This window comes from Halichoeres trimaculatus, unplaced genomic scaffold (genome assembly GCF_033239565.1).
Source record: "Halichoeres trimaculatus isolate MK-OKI-2021-1 unplaced genomic scaffold, fHalTri1.1 fHalTri1_scaffold_4, whole genome shotgun sequence".
Lineage (NCBI taxonomy): Eukaryota > Metazoa > Chordata > Actinopteri > Labriformes > Labridae > Halichoeres > Halichoeres trimaculatus.
The window spans coordinates 20,184,281-20,209,572 of record NW_027437182.1 but is presented as its reverse complement, the minus strand read 5'-3'; the positions used below and the strand labels follow the sequence as shown (position 1 = coordinate 20,209,572).

General features: G+C 43.8%; 1 protein-coding gene across 2 annotated transcripts in view; it reads left to right on the top strand.

Annotated features, from left to right (window-relative positions):
- Nucleotides 1-25,292, top strand: part of palld (palladin, cytoskeletal associated protein) — a 93,027-nt gene that overhangs the window by 58,503 nt on the left and 9,232 nt on the right. The window contains exons 12-16 of one of the 2 annotated variants that reach the window (XM_074667626.1): nucleotides 19,311-19,991; nucleotides 20,680-20,824; nucleotides 21,122-21,223; nucleotides 23,516-23,554; nucleotides 24,406-24,627. In XM_074667626.1, the coding sequence (XP_074523727.1) occupies nucleotides 19,311-19,991; nucleotides 20,680-20,824; nucleotides 21,122-21,223; nucleotides 23,516-23,554; nucleotides 24,406-24,627 (1,189 nt within the window). The remainder of the gene's footprint in view (nucleotides 1-19,310; nucleotides 19,992-20,679; nucleotides 20,825-21,121; nucleotides 21,224-23,515; nucleotides 23,555-24,405; nucleotides 24,628-25,292) is intronic. The other variant, XM_074667627.1, reaches the window with a different exon arrangement.

Genomic DNA, 25,292 nt, shown 5'->3' with positions numbered 1-25,292 from the left:
GACATGCAGTAGAAGAGACTTAATAACAAACAGTAATTCAGCTCGATGAGATGTTGCATGTTCCGGGGTTCAGCTGTTCACACGTGACTATCACAAGGCTTCTCCAGACATGCACTCCTGAACTTTTCAAGAAATTTCCAAGCACTTCATTTCGTAATTATACCAACCACTGAATTCTTTTATCATGATAAAAGAGTCATCTCTTCTCTTTGGCTGTTTCCTCATCATAAGAACATTAATCTCCAGACAGATTCTACTTAAAGGATAAGTTCGGTTTATACAGCTTTTACATTGTTTATAGAATGAAGTAGAACAAAATACTCACCCAGAAAGCTTTCCTGATCCAAGCACTGCTGTCGGGGGCATAGACAGCGCCGCTCCTAAAACTGCATTAATTGTCCAAAGACTCCTGTTTTTCACCAATATTCCATCATGGTCCACTACGAGATAGTCCTCTGTTGCAGTCTGTGTCACTCCAGACAGCGCTGTGTGGCTGTACTGACCGCTGAACTGACGAAGACTTTGTTTACATTTGTCCCTCAAAGAAAGGAGTCAGCATGCGCAGTCAGCTCTCCAGAGAGTACCCTTCTTCCACCCTTTGCCTAGTAAAGCCCAGTGGTTGTTTTTAAATGCAGTTGTATAAGGTTGACTTGACTTGACTTACATTTCCCATGGTATCTTGTTTATACATGTCCACCACACTGCCTATCAGGTGGTTGGTTGTTGTTGTAATGTTTACAACATTATGGCAGGTGAAGCAACAGAGACCTATGCTGTAATGACAGTTTGGCATTCATATTAATGCTTTGTGGAATAAGGCAAATGTGCAGACATCTTTGCTATTCTTGTTCTTCAGATGCTTCTCCTTTTTTACCTCAAATATTTCATGTTGCATGTTGATCCTCTGGGACTTGATGCTTAAGAATAGGAAGTCTCTTTGCATGTGTGCCATTATGCATATGCATGCATGTATGTGTCTGGGTGTGCATGGAGGAATGGGATGGGGTCAATAATGAGCTGTCCTGTGTTGTCTCCTTTCATGTAATGTATAATGAACAGTATGTCCCCAGGTTGGCAGAAAAGTTCAGCTGTGCTGCTGTGAGACATGAAGGCAGGGGACGAAATTCCTTCCCCAAACTGTTACACAACCCTACATGACAAAGGAGGAGACAGGGAAAAATGTGAGGCCAGTGCAACACGTTGTAGGTGTGACCGGCCTGATATCGAACATGATAACAGGGTTGAGCATTATATTACAGTCTTGAATGATGTGTGGGTGGGTGTTACACAGAAAACATAAGCAGCAAAGGCAACAATTATCCTCCAACCATTCCACGGCTTAATCTCTGGTTCATAAGAGCAGGAATCCACTCTGACAGTCCAAATTGCTGTCTTGCACGGATTTCATTCCTCAAACTGCTTTTAATGTGTCAGCTGAACTTTCTCTTTTTTATGCATCACTGCTAAGTGTTCAGTTTTACTCAGTGAGCTGAGATGATGAGAAACAGGCACACGTCTGCACTCGACGGGATCTCACTTTGTGCTTTCCTTTTTACGAACATGTTTCCATGTTCAGGGCTCTTAAGTGGTTGAGGTTTGAGTTTCTTGTTGTTGATTTGTGACTTCTGAGAAATACCTTAACTATTAAACATCTAAGAGGTAATCCACATCTGCAGTGAGCATGAATGCATGTGCAGATGTGTGCATGTGATTTTAAACCAATGAAACACATCCTTTACAGTGAGCAGTGTCATACTTCCAACTCTTAATACAGGGGTTTGAATCGAAGTTTCATCTCTAAATGAAATCAGCCCATAACAGTTTTTAAAGGGAGAAGTGTCAGAGACTGTGGAGAAATCACATACAGTAGCTGATTGTGTTTTTATTTTTACAACTTGCTTATATCCAGAAGACTATGTGATATAAATCCTCTAGGGCGCTATTGGCCTAGTGGCACAATCAAACGTCTCTTTTGCTGCATTCCCTAGGGATGTGTACCTTTCACATTTAAAATGATACGGTACTGATGCCCAGTACCTGGCAATTGGTATCAGTACTCAATGGTACCAATTTTTGGTAGTTTGTGTGTGTTTCTGTGGCTTTGAATATTAATTTGTTTTACTATAAAATCTTGAAGTTTTTCAATTTAACACTTTTTTTTCTCAATATTTAAAGTTGTAATGCTGTATTCATGTCCAGCATGGAAAATCACCTACTTTTCCACTCCCTCACAGTCAGTGTTGATTGCTCTAAAGCCGCGTTTCCACCAAGCAGTCCGGGTCGGTTCGTCTCGGTACGGTGCACTTTTAGCGGCGTTTCCGCTGACTCATCCCGGGACGGATCCCTAAAAACCGAGACGAGCCGTCCGACTTTTTTGGGACCCTTTCGTACGGGTGCCAGACTGAACCGATCCGCTCTCGGAAGGTGGAGCAACACACTGCAGACCGCTGATTGGTCAAAAGAATCGTCACTTACCCCGACAGCGGCTGCATGTCTCCTGGCGGCACACAGACTTCTCTGAAACAAAGCTTGATTGCACTTTGTAACAGAGAGCTACATGACAATCACAGAGAGGACGAAATGCTGCATGTCTTCCATCCATGCTCTTTGTTTACTGTGTCGCGTTTTCTTCTTTGTTGGATTTAATAGCGGGGGTAAGCTGCTACGGCGTCGCACTATTGTTTACCAGCTGCGGCTTCCGGCATCCGGCTTACACACCGCCCACCACGAGAGGGCACAGTTTGCTGTGGAAACGCAAACGGGATCAGACTTAACTGTCCCAAACCGTACTGAACCAACCCGGACTTCTTGGTGGAAACGCAGCTTAAGACTGCAAGGGAAGCTCAGCTTCCCCTAAAATGTCCCCAAAAAGTGGTGATATGTTCTGCTATGTGTACATTTCATTGACAAAATATGCGCTTAAATTCCTTCATCTGTTGTTCAGAATCAGCTACCTATCACAGGTAACTGGCTCAACCTCCTTCTCATTCATCCCCGCAGCGTCTCAGCGCTTTAACACAGTTGGACGCTCAGCGTCTTCTGACTTCAGTGGGGAAGTGTGGGTTGTTCCACTGTGGAAACTGGACAGTCATTGGATAAATGCTGGGCTTTGTCCCGCCTATTGGACGCTCAGCGTCTCTGGGGGTCTATGAGGCAGTGGGCTGGCCTGGGCGCTGGGCTTCTGCATGATGATTGGATGATCTGTCTGAGGCCGAATCCCTTTTTGATTGACGGTGAAATGAGCCAGTCAGCAATCTTGAACTATAACCCTCCACCGGAGCATCTTCTGAGTTCTACAGTTAGTGTTTTGGACTGATCAGGAGGTTGTATTGATCCCCAGCGACTTTACCTTTCTTAAAAACAACAAGCGTTGTATTTAAAGATTCTCTCTCTTTTCACCAATAAGCAGCTACAGCTACAGCTGCGGAGCTTCTTCCCCTGTCACTCACACTTACAGCCTGTCGTAGTCTCATGTAGCAGCTCCAGCTACTAGCAAGCTGGCACGGAGGGTAGAATTTACGTTTAAATAAATAAATAAATTTATGATGAAGGCCGGAAAAAAATTAGCTTCCCCTCCTTGACTGACCAGCAGCGGCTACTGCTCACAGTCACAAGGATGCATTTAGGTACCTCAACATGGTACCATTTGATTTTGCATGAACTGGTACTCAGTACTAGACAGAAGTTTTTGGGTACTTATGAAAGTACCTAATCTCCCTCTTTCTCTTCATTTTCTGTCTCCTGTGTACCCATCTTGTGATGGATCCTTCCATGCTCCATGTCACAAAGCCCAAATCATCTCAAACTGGTATCTTGAATGATTATGGGTTTACTGTACTCCAATGGCTTACACAGTCACCAGTTCTCAGTCCAGAAGGGCTCCTTTGGGATTCTCCTCATGGATGTTCAGCCAAGTTATCTGAAGCAACTGTGAGAAGCTATCATGTCAATATGAAGCAACATCTCTCAGGAACATTTCCAGCACCTTGTTAAATCTATGCCATGAAAGTTAAGACAGTTCTGAAGGCAAGAGGGGTTTCAAATTGGTATTAAATTGCCTGCTGTGTGGATATGAGTTTTGTAACAGCACTGTTTCAAAAGTTTTATGCAGCTGGTTTCTTCAGTTGTCATTCTGCACAATCATAAATAATCCTGTTCATACCTTCGTACCTGGATCACCCGTTGTGGTAGTTGAATATTGAAAGAAGAATCTAAAAGTGCAGGTTGTTATATTTGGGCATCTTTATAAAAAAAAAAAAGGGTGACAAATGTTGTCAAACGCTAAAGGAAGGAGGCAAGGCAGGACGTGCTGCTGTGTGTTTGAAGAGCAGAGAACTGTCGAGGTATCTGTCCTTCCTAACAACAGAATGAATGAATACATACTGTTATTTAGAGGTGGTGATGTATTTCTATATTCTAATGAATTCCCTGACCCCCTCTCATGTCGCTGCCTACCCTGCCACAGGTACAGCTTCAGTGTGTGTCCATGGGGTTGTCTCCCTTTTGAAGCCATTCTCAAACAGCCTTTCCTAGAAGTGCAGGTTTCAGTATTATGAACACTTGCTTAAATTTAGCTTGAGGGATGAACACAAATAAAGGCTGTACACACACAAAGGATCTAAGAGCAGATGTGTGACATCATGTGTATCACTTCCAGGCCCTGCATACTTACAGTGATAAAACTGAGTAATGGTCTAATCCACTTTAATGTGGACTGAATTGCACAGCTTGACCTATACCTTTGACATAACAGCATGCCGCTGTGATGAAATGATTTCTGCAGTAGCTCCAAACCTCTTTAACCCCGGTGAGGCTGTTGTCAAGGGGACTGCAGCAAACTGAAGGCAACAAACTCCTCGTTGCCAGCAGCCCTCATCGGCCTCCCACTGTCACACACACACAGATCTCCTGTTTACAGTCTGAAGCTGCAGCTAGTGACTGAGTTTGTGGTTTATATGTTTTAGACTGAGTCTACTGTACGCATTTTTGCTGCTCGTTGTGATGAATGAAGCTGTGTCTTTATTCTGCCTGCATGGCTAAGCAAAGAGCTGTGGCTGCCAGGATTTGTCGCATATCTGCGCGGTGACTCAGAGCTTCCTCTCAGTCAGCAGTGTGTTTGTGTTTACGAGGTGCAAGTCATGAACTCGCTAATGAAGTATTAACAATCACTTTCTTGTCGAGGTGTTGCTGGTGGTTTTATGGAGAGTGAGACACATGCATGGTTGAGAAACACACATGGCACGGGCTGCGCACTGAGTACTGTGCTTGTGGTTCATCAGGATTATCACACGTCCAATTAAAAACGGAAGTGAAACTGTGGATCTGTTCCCTCATGGGGAGGTTTTTCATTCCCAGCACATCAACAAGAGAGAAACAGAGGCAGGAGATGTTTGAGAGGAAGAATAAACAGAAAACTGGAATCACTAGAGACAGTAGAGAGCAGGAAAAGCAAATAATTTCACATAAACCTCCAGAGTCATAGAGGGGCAGTCCTTAAAAGGACATGGGAGACACAGGATTGGCTGAAAAACCAGACCAACAGACCACTGGATTGGTCGCTCCAGCTAGAATGACCTGCAAGGAATGGAGAAACTTTCCAAATAAGGAAGAGAGTTGTCGGTGCTGACCTTCATAACACAGACAGGAGGAGGCTGGAGTGAGAAGAGGGGAAGGGGAGCGATGAAAAGACACAGAGAGAGATGAGGACAGAGACAGAGACAGGGAGAGCAGGCTTGGGAGTTGACAGCATGGAAAGTAACCGGCCTCAGTGATCCCCGCGTAGAGAGCATCCTGTGCTTCCCAGGAAAGATCACCCTGGTATGATAAACACAGAGAAACACAGCAGATAAATATGAGTTACAACACAGACACACACACACTAACTTGAAGGATCACATTGTTTCCTGGTGAGGTCGGTCCCTCTCAGAGTCTGTCCCCGGCTGTTGATGAGTGGTATCAGCTGGGTTTCCCTTTAGACACACTCCCCGTCAGGCCACTTCCACTTGTACATGTTAATTAGAGGTTGTAACAATACACACACGCACACACACACACACGCTCTAATCTCATGACACTGCTGTCGCTAAGAGGATTCACACTGACTCGCCTCAGAGTGTCTGTGAGTCAGCTCACAGGGAATGACTCGCACCCTCACAGGCAGACCCTCCCCTCATAACTCTGTCTGTTTCCCCTCATTCAGACATGTTACATGCAGCCTTACAACTCCACACACACACAACACCTCCCTGAACCTTATCCCTGGCCTCCCACTGTCCATCAACACACTGACTCACCAGCCGCCAGGAAACACGCACCAAAGAACTCTAAAAATAGAGACATTACACACAAAAATAGAAATGATGAAGGTTTTTGCTTCATCCCACAAAAATTCTTTTATTGAGAAACTGAATATTTGTGTGCATAATTCAGTGAATGAAACCAGATCTTTGTGGTTGTGAGGAGTGTGTGTTTGCATCATGCGCTGTGCTGATGTCCCCGACTGGTTTGTGGAGCACAGTGTGAAATCGCAGTCTGGAATTTGGGTTTTGGAAAGGTGACGTTTGTCTGCTGAGAGGAATGTTACATTTGATGAGTCGTAAACAAGCTCCAAACACGCTGTTCTTAATTTCTATTACCCTGCTGTGCGAGATATACTTGACTCTGATTGGTCAAAACTCCTCTTATGAAAGTAACCCTTAACAGCTGAAGTGACGCGAAGGACAACCTGATTACAAAATAAAGCAAATTGATCCTTGGAAAGTAGTCCGTGACATCCCCCCTCTGCTTGTTGACACCGTGGTAAAAAAGTTAGTGTCTCAGAGATAGGAAATAATGACAGTTAGTGGTTGGCACAGATGTTAGAGCAGCCTGAGGAGCTACCGGACCCCAAACATCTGTGGTGGAAAAAAGAGGAGCAAAATCCTGTCCTGCAATCCAGACACAGGCACAAAGCTGGTGAGAGCATCTCCAATGTGCTGATCTGTACAAAGTCACTTCAACCATTACAGGTAGAGATAACAGCAACAATGATCAAAGCTGAGACTTATGACTCATCTCTGTTTAAAGGTGAGTCAAAGACAAAGCTTTTGAGAAGAAGGAGAGCAGAACATGGACAGAAATGTTCTTGTAGGAGTCTCGTTCACCAGGTCAAACCTCATGAATTCATTGACATGGAAGCGGGAAAGCAATGTTTAAATCTTCAGTTGGTAGCTGGGTAATAAACTGGACAATGTAAAGTAGACATCACAAAAGAGCCCCTGCTATACATCAAGGTTGTGCTCACCCTGTCTGGTTTCTAATGTGCATAATCATACAAGTCTTCCAAACATACCCTAACTTATGGTTTACCTGACTCTTAAAAGGACCATTTTTTTACAAAGTGAACATCAAACTTTTTTTAAGAAGACTTGAAACAAGTAACTCAGATCATAAACTCAAACCCAATTTCCCTTCTCCTGTGATTATAGTGACCAGGTGACCCACTTTGTGCGGGACTACACAGCATTTCAACAACTTTTCCAATGTCCCACAAATTGAGACAATGTCTTGCATTTGATCGACTCTTGCTTTTCAAAGTGCGGCAGTCTCTTTTCTGAAAGCATAATTTTCATCCAATAGCTGAAAGAGGGCACGTATGTGGCGTCAGGAGTTTATCGGCCTGTCACATGCGTCCTCTTTACCTCCGCCCACTGACACGAAATAGAGAGGTAAAAGCTGTAGACACCAAACTGCAGATTTTGGTGGAGAAACATGAAATTCCTGGGAGAAAAAAAGCTGAGAACATGTTAATTTAAGGTCGAAACCAGTGCAGGGAAATTCACAGCGAGTGTTTAGGGATCTTGATCAGTTATTCTCCATTCCACATGGAGGTGAGTATATGCGAAGAGACACACGTCATGATGTAAAACCTACAGAAAAGGCTTGCGCAGAAAGTTAAATTGTTGTCACTTGTGCCTTTTTGTTTGATTGCACACAGAGCTGTGAACATACACTTAATGTAAAAAATTGCTGATACTCTAACCCCGGGCTCACACTGAATCCGGTGCGGGTCTGGTGCGGCTTCTGCATGTAATCCGTATCATTAAAATCACTGTTGTAGGCTCACATTAGCCCCGCGTGGTGCGAGTCCGGTTGCGGGAGCCGAACAGCACAACGGAAAGAATCTGCAAAAAGTCTATCTTTTCCGGACGCCGGAGAGGGTCTGCGTCAAGCTGATTGAAATATGACGAGCTATACAGGAAGTGAATTGCAGGATGGTGTGAAGATCCGTTGTTTTTTTTAATAAAATCAGTGAACAAACAAATGTAATTTGACTCTTCTTTGACAGCACAGTCGCGCTAGTAGTAAATGTAAACATTACATCACACCCGGTGACGCGAGGTCGCATTTTGACAACAAGGGACGACAAGAGACTCATCCTTGAAGTGGAAAGTCATCCCATTTTATATGACACATCCCATACTATTATAAGGATAATACAAGAAAAGAAAAAAGTAACGTTATTAAAAATAATAAACATTAGAGGAATAAAGCTCTCGCGCAAGTCCAGACAAGAACGTGAACCCTAGTGAGCTTCTACTCTCGCGAGTGCCCTTTCCACACCCGGCACCGGAACCAGCCGCAGCCTCTAACTGAAGCTGATGTGAGTGGCAGCCTGCGGAAAATCCGCACCGTATCTGGACTGCAACCGTTCCGGAGCCAATTGTGAGCTCGGCTTTAATGTATTACAATTTTTCACAAGCTCTGAGAAACTGTGGTTTATTTTTTTAACTTTTACAAGTATATTTTTTGATAGTTTTTATGATTATCATTTTCCTGTGACAAATGCATTTCCTTGTCTTTTGAAGAGGAAGAATTCCAGTGGAGGGAGAAAAAAACAAACAAAAACAAAACACAAATGCATACTGTGTGCAACCAAATCAAATTGTTGTTACTCATATACTTATACACTTGGTGTATTTAGAAATATTAATGTTTCAGGGTTAGATGGACATTAATAAAAATTTTAGTCCATATTTTAGAGAGCAGCTTGTTGCGTTTTTACCCAGATTTTTTTGCTCTGTTTTGTTGCTGCATGACAGAAAACGCACGCCAGGACAGTTGGCTAAGGCTCTTGACTGGCCTCGATGTTTGTTTATCTCCTGAAGTCACATTTTATCACGTGAGCTTCTGTGAGATCGACTGTCCGAGGAATCGTACTTTAACTGTTAAGTGGTGTGGTGTAGTGGTCGTATGGGATCATTTAGCGAGTGTTTTAAACTGTATCGCAATTTTAAAATGGTCAAGATCCAGAAGTCATCAATTGTATTACAAAAGAAGTTTTCCAATTCTGACAATCCAAACTTTGATGCAACCTTTCAGTCATTTTCTTTACTCTTCTACCAGGATACCGTCTCCTTCTCTTTTTCAGCCTGTAGTGTTTGACATGTAGTGACACTAAATCTCTGTCTCCATGGCTTTCATTGTTCAGTAGCTGCTTTACAGTTTGAACCGTTTCAAAGGATGATGTTTCATATCCTTTGCTGGGAGACTATAGCCACCTGTCAAGATAACACATCTGTGTACACTGAGTGTAGATTTTGTTTCCCTGAAGGGTGTTGCTTTAACTGTTACCTTACAATAGACAAATTATATGTGTGTCACTTGAGACCAAGACAATTGTTCAGGTGATTAATTTCTTTAATCTGTCTTCTTTTCCGTCTCTTCAGTTGAGCTGTCTTTGAGGGGTCACTATAACAGAGGACACAAAGACAAGTCAAAGTAATGAGATATACAGAGTCTGTGTAAGCCGTTCTTATTTTTGTTTCCTGACTCCCTGGGGGAAGTTCCTCGGTCTGCAGCCGCAGAACAGTACAGGGCCAGGCTTTTATTCTGAAAGGGGGTTGGTTTCAGACAGGCCGGGAGCCTTTATTGTGAAGGGGAGGGGCTCACAGACAGACTGACTCATGCAGAGGGAGAGTGAGAGCGACTGCCTCTGTCACTGTCTGGCTGCTCAGCGCTCTATATATGCTGCTCATACCTGACGAAGCAGCAGTGCTTCACTCTCCTGCAGGGAAATATCACCAAGACACCACAACACTGAAGGTAAAACTTTTCTTCTGTTAAGACTGAGAACTTATTCAAACTTAATCACTTTTTAAAACTTTAAGCAAACGCTTTTACACACTTTTGTTTCCTTTTCAGTTCTTTTGATATTTCTTACTCTGAAGCACTGAGGCTGAGCACTTTGTCATTTAACTTAAATGAGGGAGTGGAGCAGAAAAGACAAATGACTGAGGTAGAATAAGGACCATTTTGCTCATGTTTCCCTGGTTTACAGCTCGGTATGTTAATGTTTAAATCACATGTTTTCGGAGAGGGTGTGTGGTTTGAGTGTGGCACCCATTCATTTGCAAGAGGCTCAGGAAAGGTAGTGAGTTCAGACTGTGGGGAGAAAGAAGAAGGAGAAGAAGAGGAGCAGCATCTCTGTGAGGCGCTGTAAGGTGGTTCCTCTGTTTTTGCGTGGAGGTTTGGTTTGTTTGCAGAGCTCCCGGTGGAGTCAGACGGATTAGTTATCACAATAGAGTCTGTAAGTTTGAAAGCTTGTGTCTTACTCAGCTCTTACTCCTTCTCTGACTCGATTCCTTCTGAGCCATCCTCTGCTCACTGCTCCCCTCTTCCGTCCCCTTCCTCCTCCTCCTCTCCCTTCTCTCCTGCTGCTAATCCCATTTGATGGCAATGTCTTTCCCACTCCAATCCAGGGAAGAATGTCTGCAGCATTCTTGCTTTAGAGAAAGACGAAAAAACACTCCTTGTCTTACCCTGGCTGGGAGAGAAAGCAAAGCAGAGGAGGAGTGGGGATAAGAGGGAGGGATTGATGGAGGTAGACAGAGAAAAGGAGGCCTCGCTGATTGAAGAGAGCCCTCTTCACCTACACTTGGATATGAAATACGAGCCCCTGATCCAGAGCAGAGCGGGGAAATAAAAGAAAGAGAAAGAAAGTAGGGCAGCCGTGAGCTGTTGGTGTGGCTGGAATAAGAAAAACGCTCTGTTTTAAAGCGAGGGGGGAAAGGAAAACAGTCTGGTTCTGTTTTATGTGGTGTGTGTGCAATTAGAGAACGAGGGGAACGGGGGGATCGGGGGTAAAGGGGGCTGGGGGACCCAGAGAGGTAGAAAATGAGTTTAGGACAGCAGAGGAACAAAGGCTGAGGACAGCTGATGGTGGAGGTGCAGACGGAGGATTAAACCACTTTTCAGGAGTGTAACATATTGGATAATGTGTGAGCATCAGCAGCTTTACTTTAGTGGGTCAACCAGCCTGTTGTACTGAAACTTGGGGCTCCTTTACTTGTTGAAGGCAGACGTGAGGAGGAGGGGGGAGTCGGAGAGTGAAGAGTGTGAGACAAACAGAGACTCAGAGCTTAAGGATGTTACATTTTGGCTCCTCCATGTAGGATTTTATAGTTTTTGATCAACTTCTCTTTGAGACTTTGAAGTTAAAGCCCATGTTTAGCTGATATCATGAGCCAGCGATGCTTTTTTAATATAAGCAGATATGTTTTATCCACATGCACCTCAGTTAGAACTATTTTTTCTCAAAGCATATGAATTAATGACGGCCTGGATAAACTTTCAGTATGCCCTTTGTCTTGCAAAGTCCAAGGTTTTCAGCACCAATGGCCCTTTACACGAGTAGAGTCAGGCGCTACTCTACTCGTGTTGTAATGGTTTTCCACTAGCCCAGTTCTTCGACCACTGGGGGGCGTGGTCGCTATAAAACAGCTGAGCGACACTGCATCCATGTCATTTTGAGCGCGACACAACAATCGCAAACAATGGAGGACTTGGAGGCAATAGTATACTAGCTGCTTTATTTGTTGCTTTTTATCACAAACTGAATGAAACTGAACTTGACGGGACACCATTCTTGCAGTTGTTGTTTAAAAATGGCGGGTGGCTCTCGTCCTCTTATTCTCCGTCTTGTTTTGGGCGTTGCGCTCATGACTCATTGATGAAGACATTGTCTGACCAATCAGTAAACGGCAGTCAGTGACGTCATCTTTTAGTATCGACTCAGCTCCCTTCGAACCAGAGTGGAGTAGGTACTAAAACTAGCTTGTTCTAGGAGGAACAAGGCCAGTGGAAATACGCTACAAATTGAGTAGGGCCAAGGAGTGCTAGTGGAAAAGGGCTATAAGTTTCATCCATAGACTGTATATAGAGTGGTCAGCGTGGCTCTGCCATTTATCATTGTACGGTTTTGAAGCCAAAATACACCCGTCACAGGCGCAGCCATTGGCAGCAATTGCAGCCAGAGTCCACGCAGTAGAGACTGTGAGGGATTCTGGGAGAATCTAAGTGGAGCTGGGTGACAAAAATAATAATTATTTTTTTCTTTTGAGAGTCTAATCACTTCTTGACTCGACCTCCCAACATATTTTAAAATCCCCGAAAAAAATACACAAGAATGGCAGCTGTCAATCATCATTAAACGTTACATAAAGCTTTGTTTTTAACCTCGTATCACAAATGAAAATGAAACTTTTCAGAAAACGGAGGACTTAAATACAAGAAGGCCAAATGATATCTTCAAATAACCACAACAATCAAATGTGAGAAACATTTCTATGAGGAGTATTCATTTTTTAAAGTTTGACTACAGCCCATCTGGAATGGCTAGAAAGCCGGATTTTTTAACCTATACTGCAGCGAGCCACCAGGGGGAGCATTTTTTGTGGAGACCTCACTTTTGAGCCGAGCAAGCAAGACGTCCAATTTTTTTTATAGTCTATGGTTTCATCTGCAATTTACATGGCACCATAGTTCTAACACCTGACAACTTCCTAACATCTTTTATAAAGTTATTTGTACAAAAATGAGCACCTAACCTACTCCTGTTCTTGCAAAATCCCCTCAGAAAGAGTTTATTTTTGTTTTGATTTACTTTAGCTTCATAATTTGTCGACAATGTGTGACTTTTTAAAAAGTTGGTGTCTGTCTCCAAACCCCCATATCGCTCAGACTTCACACACATCTGGTGTGAAGAAATCCTCATTATCCTGCGTCACTGTGTCATCATGATACACGTCCAACTGAGATGACACAAAAACATTTCTTCACATTGATCAGACCTAGCGTAGATCAAGTATTACTCAGTGCTGGAGTCACTCAGACAGCGGCTCCGTCACTCTCACGCTGCTGCCGTTCCTGCTCGAGGGCATTCGACAGGTTGACGGTGACGCACTGTTGTGATGATGCAACCAGGTGAGGAAATGCAGTGAACCAGGTGCTGAACGAAAACATGCAGCTCGCTGTGTGTGACAAGAAGGTGTGTAACCCTTTTGATGATTTAGTGAATGAATCTTCCAGAGGACGAGTAGAGCTCAGTTTTAATGACGTCAGAGAGGCTTTCTGAGGCTGTGTTTGTATTCCAGGTGTGATAGCTCAGCTCCATTTGGTTATCAATCATTTACCAATACCGAGGTCAGGCTGTTACCAGGCTTCAGGTGATTGCAGAAACAAATCAACAGAGGTGTAATGCAAACACACTGTGAACCTTCAGCCTGAAAGCAGAGAGAACACCCACCAAAGCCCGCTCTGGTTCCTGTCCCGCGCTGCCTGGAAGACGTTGAAACTCTCTCTGTTTATAAACACCTTCAGAGCTCTGCAGAGAACAAGCACGTCTTTAGTCCCCCCCATGATGTTGTTTACAGAAGGAAAGCCCTCATTACTGGCTATGTACACTCAAATACTTCCTGTTCTCCTGCTCGCACGCTTCCTGTCATCAGCTGGCCGGCTCTCATAAAGCGGCTCCATCCCTTCCTGCAGCTGCAGAGCTGACGGCAGACAAACCTGTGGATGGCTCACAGCTTGCTCGGTGGAACAGAGGATGAGTTTCTCACGCAGCCTGGGTTATTATTGTTCAGGAAGCACAAACAAGCTGCAGCGAGTAAACACGGCTATTTAAGATGTGAGGTCTGCATTTATTGAAGCAAGATGCTGCTGGTGGAGACTCACGGCGTCCTGCAGGGTGAAGCTGACTGATTGAACTGTTCCTGGATCTGTTAAATGAGCTTCTCCATGTAGAAACTGGAGACAAAGTTACTCAGGATCCTTCTCTGCCTTTTCAACACTTCTTCCTTTTTAGAAAAAAATTACAGACAGGATCCAGCCCAAGGAAAGTATTTTCTGAAGGACGAAAATGGGAAGAGATTACTGCTGAGGCTTTTTATACCACCAGAATTAGGGGTAAAAAAGGAGAGGCAATGAGGGAGAAAGAAATAAGAGCAGTGCTGTGTTGCAGAATGATAGACAGTGGAGATGGAGAGTTTTTTCTCAGCGCTCTGTGGGCCAGTTGGCTCAGACCAGAGCAGCAAAACACGGAGCGGTTGACATGGTGACAGAGAACACTTCCCTCCTCGCTCAGCCGGGCTCAGCCACAGAGACGGAGAATCAGAGGGAGCGAAGGAGCTCCGCTCTGCTTCTCAGGCCGTTTGGAGCTGTTGGTTTACCCAGAGTGTGGGTCAGGTTTAAGCAGGACACAGCTGGGATAAAAGGGTTGGACACAGCGTGCGTATACAGCGGTTTTGTCCTGCTCTTTGTGGTCTGGACGATCAGAGCCTGAGGCTGCAGGGTTCACAGAGTCTGGAAGGATCCAGATCTATGCTTGATGTAAATCCATGAGTGGGTCATAAAAGTATTCATGCAGCTGCAGATTATAAAAGCTGGTCTTTTTATGCACTGACAAATGTTTGAAGTGGGCAAAACTTTCAATCTGTGAGCTCGGGTTTAGAGACTGAGAGAGCTTTTTAACACTGATGGAGAGCTTGGTTGTGAACTTGTATGTTGTGATCACACACTAAGTATAAGATGTTGTGTCCACTTGCTTTTGGGAGTGAAACTGAAGCGACTTCATTCTGAATTTCTTCTTACAGCCAGCAGGGGACGACTTTGATGGTTGCAAAATGAATATTTTTGTGTGTGAATGGACAAGAAAATTAACATTAACATCACACTGTACGTCAGTAAACAAGTTCCTGAACTAGTTCCTGACAAGTTTTAGGTCCCATACGTAGTTTAAATTCCTACCTGACCACCACAAAATTCATTATTGTTAAGTTTTTGTTGGGATGAACCGATCACATTTTTCTGGCTGCTCACAGATCAACCGATCTTCAAAAAGCCTGTCCTGCCGCATATACCTACAGCATATACCTTCAGTGTTCCAATCTTATTTTATTTAAAATCATTGAACAATACCTGTGAAACAATAAAATCTTTATCTTTTAATTTAAACGACCAAGAAAGTGTCCTGAGTTTTAGGTCCCAAACCTTCCAGGAGGAATATAAGATCAGTTTCATATGTAAGGATGGGCCGATCTCCAATCCTCCAAAATCAAAAAAATCGGCACCGATTGATTGGCCGACTGATCGATCAGTGCATGTCTAGTTTTTGCGCTTGACATGAACTCTACTTGATTAACTCAGTAGAGTTTTTCTGCAGGTATTTTCTGCAGTTCTAGGACATTTTTTCTCCCTTTAAAAGATCCTCCTCATGAGGGTTTACTTTACCAAAGCACAGGAACTTTGAGGTGCAGATGTTTTCCATTTAAACAATCTTGTTTTGGCACGAGTGTCTTTGTGTTTACTTCTCAGAAACGACTGAGAAGTCACTTTCCTGTGCCAGATAACACTGTCCTCAGACAGGAGTAAAAATGCAAACCCTAACCGGCTTAGTTCCTTTAAAAGCAGCCTGAGGTCTGGATGTTCCTCATGCTGTGAGTTTCAGTCCATTTTACAGCACAATGGCTGATAAAGGCTTGATGTTTTGCTATTAATCAGCTGAAGTCCGCAAAGCAGCAGGTCACATGACAGCAGCTATGATAAAGAGATGTCGTTTCTCTATGCAGGAAGTTCCTTTTATGGGAAAGAAGTGATCAAAGTTACAGTGGCCTAGCATCCACTCTGCCTCCCGCTCCAGGTCTACATACATATACCTCTGCCAAACCCATAGGTCCAGTATCAAACAGAGCTGTTTTTCTCACTCTGATCTCTTGTGTCAGAAACCCAGAGGTCTCTGAGGTCTTTCATGCTCAGGCAGTAAAGCCGTACGTCGGGTTGAGGGAGATGAGGCTCTGAGGAAATTAAGAGTGTTTCCTCTCTGCTGGAGCAGACGGGCAGGGTGCTTCTCCCCGACGCTCCCAGAACACAGCCAAAAAAGGAAGCAGAGCGCTGTGCGCCTCATGAGCTGCCAAACTATTCCTGTAAAAGCACTCTTTTGGTGGAGAGGCCTGAACAGGAGACGTTTGGAGAATGTAAGGAAAAAATGTATACAAAGGGGAGGACACACGTTGAATCAATTGTGTGCTCTTGCGGTTTGAGGGGAGAAAACCTGGTTGGGACAGGCTGGAATGATCGCAATGGACTGTTTTTGAATTAACAGCTATTTATTCGGGCATGTGCAGCCCCCAGGAGACGAGCATTCGACCAAAATAACTGGGTACGACGGAGTAATCAGTCATGTTGCTGTTGGGTTGTGAGCTGGATTTGTTACACTTTGCTACAACTGTCAGTTTTGTAAAGTCCTCACTGGTGTTTGTGAAATATGTACAGGGGATGAAGAGGAGGGGGAGGAGAAGGGGTCTCTGCTTTCTCACAGATGAAAAATAGTCAACGGACTCCACTGATTGTTCAACATCTGGAAAAGATTTGGGCACGAGAACTGGTCCTGGTGGACTCCTGACAACATGCAGCACTGGGATGTCCAATATATTCAGAGCAGGCTCATCAGTCTCACATGCACATAGCGGTGGACTCTGAGGGTTAATAACTTTTCACAAAGACTCTTTTCCTCCTTCTGGTTCACAAGGAGATCCTCAAACAGTGAGGGGAAGTGAGATTCCTCTTTGAAACCCTCCTGCTGCTCTCAGAGATTGTTCAGTCATGTTTTAAAGAAAATAAAATCATAATGTTGATGACTTTACAAACTTCCAACCCTCCTCTCTCCCACAATGACGTGACATGACCGTGAATCAGCCGATCTGTGGGGGAGAGAAAGGATAACCGCACCTCTGTGGGAAAACACAGAGCTTCATCCTCGGCTCAGTGACACCACCACTTTACAAATGCTGTTTTTCTTTCATCACAGAGCCGTTCAGGGCCACACCTCGAACTCCGATAGAAAAACATCATCTGTGACCTCCTCTGAACTGCTCACTGTTACAGACCTTTACACTGTGACACACAGCGTCTCCTCTCCTGAGTCCTCCACCATACTGGATGTATTATCAACAGGCCGACTGTTAAACAGGTCTTTGTTAGAGCCTCCAGCCTGATAACCTATCAGTGTGTGCTGCTGCTGCTGCTGTGGTTTCCTTCCCAGAATACACACACACACACACACACAGAAAGAGGGAGGGACACACACACACACACACAGTTTGTCAACTCAACACAAGCTCTAACTTTCAGACCAGAGAGAAAACTGTCATCACACTCTTGACCCTGTTCTGCTAAAGTTCATTTCATATTTTATTCCTCCTGAATGCTTCCTGGACCGCAGACTGTGTTGAAGGTGTGGATGCAGGCTCTTGCGTAGAAGTGAAGCGATGCAAGGCACTAAACTTCCTTTCTTTTTAATGACTAACAGGGAGTGAGTCCACCAGTTGCAAAATAAAGTTAAAGCTGCCAGATTATTTTAGCTGGTTATGAATCAGACTGGGCAGGTGTCAGACAGCACTCAGCATAAACTTCATTTCATATTTTACTTTATCACAGAAAAGATTCTTGATGGGTGATACTTTTGACTTTTCATCAATTTAATGTGAGCGTTTAGGTTAAAAACCACAACTTAAAGCTTCTGTGAGGATGCTTTAAGTTTGTGTTGATTTTAGTGCCCCCTGTGGACATTGTATTTTTTTGCTGGGGGGGTGTTCCCCTTATATGTATGTTGTAGTTAGCATGTTGGTCATTTTTTCACATATCGGTAACGGCCGATATGTCATTGGTATCGGCCGATATTTATTCATTAGCTGCGGGCCATTTTCAGAGCAACTTAAACAATCTTTCAAGACAAAAATAGTCTTGCTCTCTATGACTGTGTAAACACCAAAACTACCTAAGAAGAGATGTGGACTCTCTTCTTTTATGTCTCTTCCTGTTCTTAATCCAAAAAACAGATAAAAAGTACTTTTTCTGATCACGTTCATCCTGGGTGCTCCACCCCTTGATCCTCTCTATGGTCATCTTTTCTCATGATTATACCACTCTTTCTCTCTGAACTACCTCAACACATCATCTCAGATTGATTTTTTGTTTGTTTGTTTGTTTTTTTACTAATATCGATATCATTAAATGTCATCCATGACAACAATATTGATATCCAATATTAGTATCGGCCAAAATTTTTATATTGGTGCACCCCTAGTTAGCATCTCTTAATGATCAGTTTAATTCTGCACTTTTTAAACAGCAACATGTCTCTCTCATCTGTGCGGACCATGAGCAAAAGTTTGTTTTAGCAGGCTTCAGTTAATCACCTAAGGCCTAGCCTCTACTAGTGAGGTCTGACATAAAAAAAAATAGAATAGAAATACTCACCCTTTAAATATTAATAATCTTGTTTGCTTTATATATGTCTTAAATAGGCATTAGTGGTGGTTGTATTCTATTACATGACAACTGAAGACTCCTCAGGGGGGTGCTAAAACCACTGTAAACCAAAATCTCTTCCCAGAGGCTTTAAATGGTTCAAAACTCGACCAGAAAAAGGCAACGTCTTTATTGACTGTTTGCTCAGGTAAAAAAAAGTTTCTGTCTCATTTGCTTGTTTGAGTTCATAATAAAAGTGGTGTTTTTATTCAGATTAAAAGATGAACCAAAGAAGAGTAATCTCTGTGGTGTGGGTGTCTCTAAGAAGGTCCTGTTAACAGTATGAGGGAGACAGAGCGATGTGACCAGCCTGTTTTACAAGTCTCAGCTGCAGAGCTGCTCTGTATGTGATCTGTAATAGGTAACCTCAGCTGTAATTTGACATTTGAAAAAAATATATTATCTTAAATCATGCTTTGGGTCTTTGATAATGACTATCTTCATAAGCACCCAAACATTCTGGTTGAGGCTCCATCTCTCCGTCCTTTCTGCTGAGCGAAAGCCTTCAGCCTTTGTGTTCTGACTGTAGCTGGACAAAAACAAGCCAAGGTTTCATGCATTGGATTGGAAACAGCTGCATGATTTTGTAACATTTTTATAACTTTATTACTTTGTTCCCTCGTGAAGAGAGAAAGTTCCTGAAGAAAAGTTCAGTTTCTGATCCTCGCCCCTCTGCTCCACAGAAACGCCTCCCAGCTCAAGCTGCTGCAGGAACAGATTCTCTTGGAGCAGCAGGAAGCAGCCAACTGGCAGCAACAAGAACAGCAAAACCAGGAAGTCCCGCCTCCACCTCAGCAACCTCCTCAGGAAGAGCTCCCACCTGCTCCCCCGTCTCCACCTCTCCCCCCTCCTCCCTCCTTCCAGGAGCTGGAAAGCAGCGCCACCATGCAGGCCAGCACCTTCAACTACGCCCGGCCCAAGCAGTTCATCGCTGCCCAGAGCCCCAGTAGCGGAGCGGGCTACATCACCCAGTCCTCAGGCTCCTCTGGGTCCAGCCTGTCCTCCCCCCTGTCTCCTCCCTCCTCACACAAGCCTTTCAGCAGGGTCGTCATACCGCCGTTCACAAAAGCTGGCAGCGTTGAGTCTCCAAGCTCTCCATCCTTCCCGCCTCCACCTCCACCTTTCCTCAGCTCCAGCAGCCTGTCCTCTCCATCAGGCCCTGCCCAGGACTTCCCTCCCCCTCCACCCCCTCCTCCACTCCCTGTCTCCATGTCCCCAGCACATTCAGATATGTCCTCGCCCTTCTCCTCTGTCCCTCCATCTCCTGCCTCCAGCTTTCTGTCCTCAGTGCTACCCTCCACGCCCTCCTCACCTGGCAGTCCTATACTCAACGCGCTGGGCCTCCCTAAAGGGAACGGGACTGTGTGAGTATCCCTGTGCAGGTTACATAAGTTTTATGAGTTCTACGGTTACACGCTGGACTCTGTGTCAGATAAACCTGCTGCCAGCTGCAGGCAGGAAGTCTATGGAAAATGACATGTTTACATTTTTATACAGCATGTTTAGAGGAAAAGGAGCACCTTTAAACACACACACAAAACCTCACACTCAGACACAAGTGTTGTCAAGGTGCTGGAGCTCTAGCATGCATATGGTACCAAGATATACACATCGACCTATGTGTGAAAGGTATGTGAGGTCAAATCAAGTTTTATTATCTTAGTTTAGATACACCATGGACAAAGGTACGCTGTCAGAATTCAACTCAGTTTCTCATCCCGCTGCTCAGCCGATAAATTCTCTTGTTGTGCAGATAATCCTCCTCTGATGGCTGTCCTCAGAGGGAGAAACTGACTCTTTTCTCTCCACAAAGGACATTCCACCCTCAACTCTCTGCCAGTAAATTTTCACTAGCCCTTCATGGGCTCTCCCTCTCACCCTGGCATTCCTGCTGCGGTTGTGAGAGATAAGATGCGTAGTGGAATGCTATAGCTGGACATGTCGAGATAAGGCAGGATATTAGGGGGGCAGAGAGTAGCTGAGATAGCATGTTTACGTCACAGAGAAGACACTTTAATGCTGACAAATGTTTCTGTTTTCCTCCCCCATCAGCAAAGCGTTCCCCAAGAAGCCCACAGGCACCAGGACCCCTCGCGCCGTCTCCGACCACGACATCCAGGGATCCAAGGACGCAGTCATCCAGGATTTGGAGAGAAAGTTGCGCTTTAAAGATGAGCGCATGAGCAATGGTCAACAGGTGTGTATGTGCGCTTGGTGTTTCAGTTACTGAAACCAGAGTGAGTGTTTTTTGGATTGACATAACAAGTCATAAAACTTCTCATGAAACAGTTTAACTTTCCATAAAAGTGTCATTAAACCAGCTTTTGTGCAGTGCCCGCTTGAATACAGACATGATGTTTACTCCCTGAATAAGGAAATCATTTTAACACACACAGCTTAGACACAGAATTTCGCTGATGGTGTGTGTATAAATGTGTGTTTTTTGCAAACTCACACACTAACCGTGGCTGACCCCATTAATCCCTGCTTCCAGAGGTTAACCTATGAGGAGAAGATGGCTCGCAGACTGCTGGGTGCTGACAACGCTGCCACAGTCTTAAACACACAGGAGCCTGAGGAGGAGCCGGTCACACAGGTACGCTGGCTCTTTATCAGGATCCACACACCTGAGGAGATATCACACACTCACACACACACACACACCAGCTCATGTCCTCGCATAAATCACTCAGTGCATGTAAACAACACCTATAGGCACCTTTCTGTTGTGTTCACTGATACTCAGCTGCTGTCATTCCTGTCTCATGACTTCTGGCGTTTCTTTATGTGCTGTTTAATCAGAGCACATCCCCACCCTCAGCCCCTGTAAACACTGTGGAACATCAAGTTATGAAAGCAGGGTATAAACACAGCTCAGTCCTCCAGAGGCCTCCATAAAAAGCTCTGTTTATGCAGCAGACATGCTGGGGAGGAACAACATCTGAGGGCTTGTGGAGCCGATTTGTCCCAATCTGAGCCACAAGAGAGGACGGTGAAAGTGATAAAGAAAGAAAAGCTACTTAAAGCAGTGTTTGTTGATCATTTAGAGATGATAAACTGTTTTTTTATTTAATTTGTGCAGAAGTTTTCATTGTTTAACCCTCATCAGGAGGGAGAATATATTTAAGCTATATCATCGGAAATTTTATGATAAAATCTTCCAGTTTTCAATCAGTCTTTAAACAGCAACAAATCACAACAAACGTGATCCAGAGATGCTTGAGATCAGCAGATCTACATTTTATATTGTTAACAAAACCCAACATCAAGATAAGATAAGGAGTCTGATCTCGTCTTTACCCACCAATGTAGACTTCTGCAGCATTTATAGTTACAAACTCAAGAAAAAAAACTTCCCTTGAACAAACAGAAACCTCGAGCAGAACCAAAGGTTCACTTTTTTGAAGTGAAAAAAATAAGGCTTGATTTTAGGGATGCATGATATATCGGTTTCAATATTGATATCGGCTGATGTTGGTCATTTTTTGAACATATCAGTATCAGCCGATATCATATACTCATTAGCTGCCAGCCATTTTCAGAGCATATTTGATCTTTCAAGACCCAAAAAATTGTGTTTTCTATGACTTCGTAAACACTAAAGCTACCTAAGAAGAGTGAACTCTCTTCTTTTATGTCTTTTTTTCTATTTTTGATCCAAAAAACAGACATACTTTTTTGATCGCATTCATCTCGGGCACTCCATCCTTTGATCCTCTCCATGGTCGTCTTTTCTCCAGCACGCCACTCTGATTTTTAAACCAATATCGGTATCTGTAAATATCGGTAAATATCAGTAAATATCGGTAAATATCGGTAAATATCAGTTAATATTGGTTATCAGCCATAACAGCAATATTGATATCAGATATCAGCATTGGTCAAAATTTTCATATCCATGCATCCCTACTTAAATTGAATTTTAGCTCCAAAGAAGACAGATTAATGTGGATATATTAGGTGAGCAGTGTCAGATTAAAGATAAAATGTTGTAAATATTTCTGTCATGTTGAGTTTTATTGACACTTATCAATATGTGTGACATAGTGATGATGATAGCCTGTTTTTACTACATGGTTCAGAATCACAAACTATTTATCTTAAGGAGGATCCGTGTAGGTGTAAATACATTAATATGTCAAATTTTTGCATAATGACAACATTCATCCTTCTCAAGCTCCAGGTTTAGTTTTATCATTAAGTGCTAACAACTCTGAACACATGGTAAGAGCAGATGGATGGAGACACACAGACATGAAACAAACAGGGAACACAAACTTGTAAAACTCAAGTCACAGTGAACATCACAAGTTGTTTTCAAACTCTCACATGAAGTCAAATGAGCACCGTGCCACCTCGGTGTGATGTCAGCTGTATGCATGAGGGTGATATGATTGGTCAAGGCACTGCATGACAGAGTACATCCCATCTCATGCCACATGTTCATCAGACATCATTTGTGTGTTGTTGCATTTTTGGTGAGACGTTGTTTTGAGAGCATGTGAGATTAAACACCCACTGAATCACACAACATACTGAGAACAAATATGATCAACTCACTGATGCACAGTGACAGCAATGCATTATGGGTTATTTTTCTCTTTGTGTTTAGAGTTTTCCTCAAACCCCTGTCCTCATGCTGAGAAAGCTCCTTCTGATGCTCAGATTTGTTCGACCTGTGCTCAAACTCTTGTTCTTGCACTCAGATATTTTGTCTTGAACAGATTTCCTTCAACCCAGAATCAGATCATTAGATTTTTTCATGTAACAAGCCTTTAAAGTCTCTCAATCAGCACAAGAAGAGCAAATCTGAGTACAAACTGGGACATTTAGGAACAAGGATAAAGCCTCCTTTAACACACAATCAAACCCATTTTTCTCTCAACAGGCGTACAGGTCACCTGCAAGAGAATCTTTCCCTCAAAAGGTTTTTTAAAACTCTGTTTCTTTGTCTCACTCTCTTGAAAACACCACTTTGCTTTAGTTTGCACACAAGCTCCAGGGTTAGGCCTGGGAATCAGCTGATAAGGGAACAAAAGGCATTATCCTACGGGTTCACTGTGTGGTCTGTTCACAGGCAGGTGTGTCAGGTAAACGGGACACTAACAGAGCATGTGCTAAACTTCTGCACCGTTTACTGTTGTTTTTGAAGGAGTCAGATTAGTTTGATGGGCTCAAACATTCAAGCTTGAATGCAACACAAGCATGGATTCACTTTTTTCTGTCTTTGTTTTCATCGTGCCATGTCACTCTGCATCAAAGATTAAAGCAGCAGAAAGAAAAGAAGACGACGTGAACTTTACTTTGTATGGTTTTTAAAGAGTCTCACTCCTGCAGCTGCTCGGGCGCTATAACAGGATAATCCCTCTGTAGATCTACATGAGCCTCTTCTGTGATCGCTGACGTGCGGCAGAGTGAGTTTAGCAGGATAAATGCTGGTTGCGCAGCTGTGCCCGAGGCCTGTCATTATCTGTGTGATGTGTCATCAGACCACGATGCTCCACAGATGTTCTCTGTGCCTCAGCGGGGCCGCAGCAACGAGAGATTGATGGAGGGAAGGAGGGGTGGCTCATATGGGCAGAGAAAATCTGGAAATTGGGAGAAAGTTGGTAGTTTGGGTGACAATGAAGACAGGTTAATGTGTGCGTAAAAGATCGAGTGAAGGGCACTCAGGGTTTATTGGCAGCTTTCTGCACGCTTCAGATCTGCTTCAGTCGGTCGTATTTGTACAAACTTAGAGGAATGTTTCTCTAAACCTTCTCCCCTCTTCTCATGTAGGAGTACAAAGTCTCCAGCTTTGAGCAGCGCCTCATCAGTGAGATTGAGTTCCGTCTGGAGCGTTCCCCAGTGGAGGAGTCAGACGACGATGTTCAGCACGACGAAGACTCTGCCGGCCAGGGGGTGGCGCCTTCCTTCGACCAGAAGCTCAAACACTACAAAGTCTTTGAGGGAATGCCAGTCACCTTCTCCTGCAAGGTCCACGGAGACCCCAAACCAAAGGTGGGAGGTTGTCACCGCCCTGAAGGAGCAAATATTGTTTGACGTTATCAATATGTGATAAAATATTTGAAGAATGCTGGTGTCCGTGCTGGGGAGCTGCTGATGTGTGATGCTGATGACAGAGGGTGCAGATATCGTGCAGATAGGCTCTGTGTTGTGATAAGGGAGGCCCTCTGCAGTGATCTGGGCTGACTGCCTGGTTCTGTCCTCATTAATGACACGGTGATGACAGGCTGCAGAATGAACTGATGAATGAACGAAAAGTAGAAAGATAGAAGAGCAAGAAGACAGTGAGCTCTACATTAGGACAATAAAGTGGCAGCTCGAATCAAATTCAAAGCTCTTCTTCTGGCTTACAAAACATTGACAAGAACCGCTCCTGTCTACCTGGGGTCCCTCTTCTAGGTCTACACCATAGACTGTATATAGAGTGGACAGTGTGGCTCCGCCATTTATCATTGTATGGTTTTGAAGCCAAAATACTGCCGTCTTAGGCGCCACCATTGTAGCAGTTTGTAGCCAGAGTCTGCGCAGTAGAGATGATGAAGGATTCTGGGAGAATCTGAGTGGAGCTGTGTGATAATATTTTTTTTTCTTTCAAGAGTCTAATCTTTTCCTGACTCCACCTCTCGATATTTTTTACAATCCCTGAAAAAAAATACACA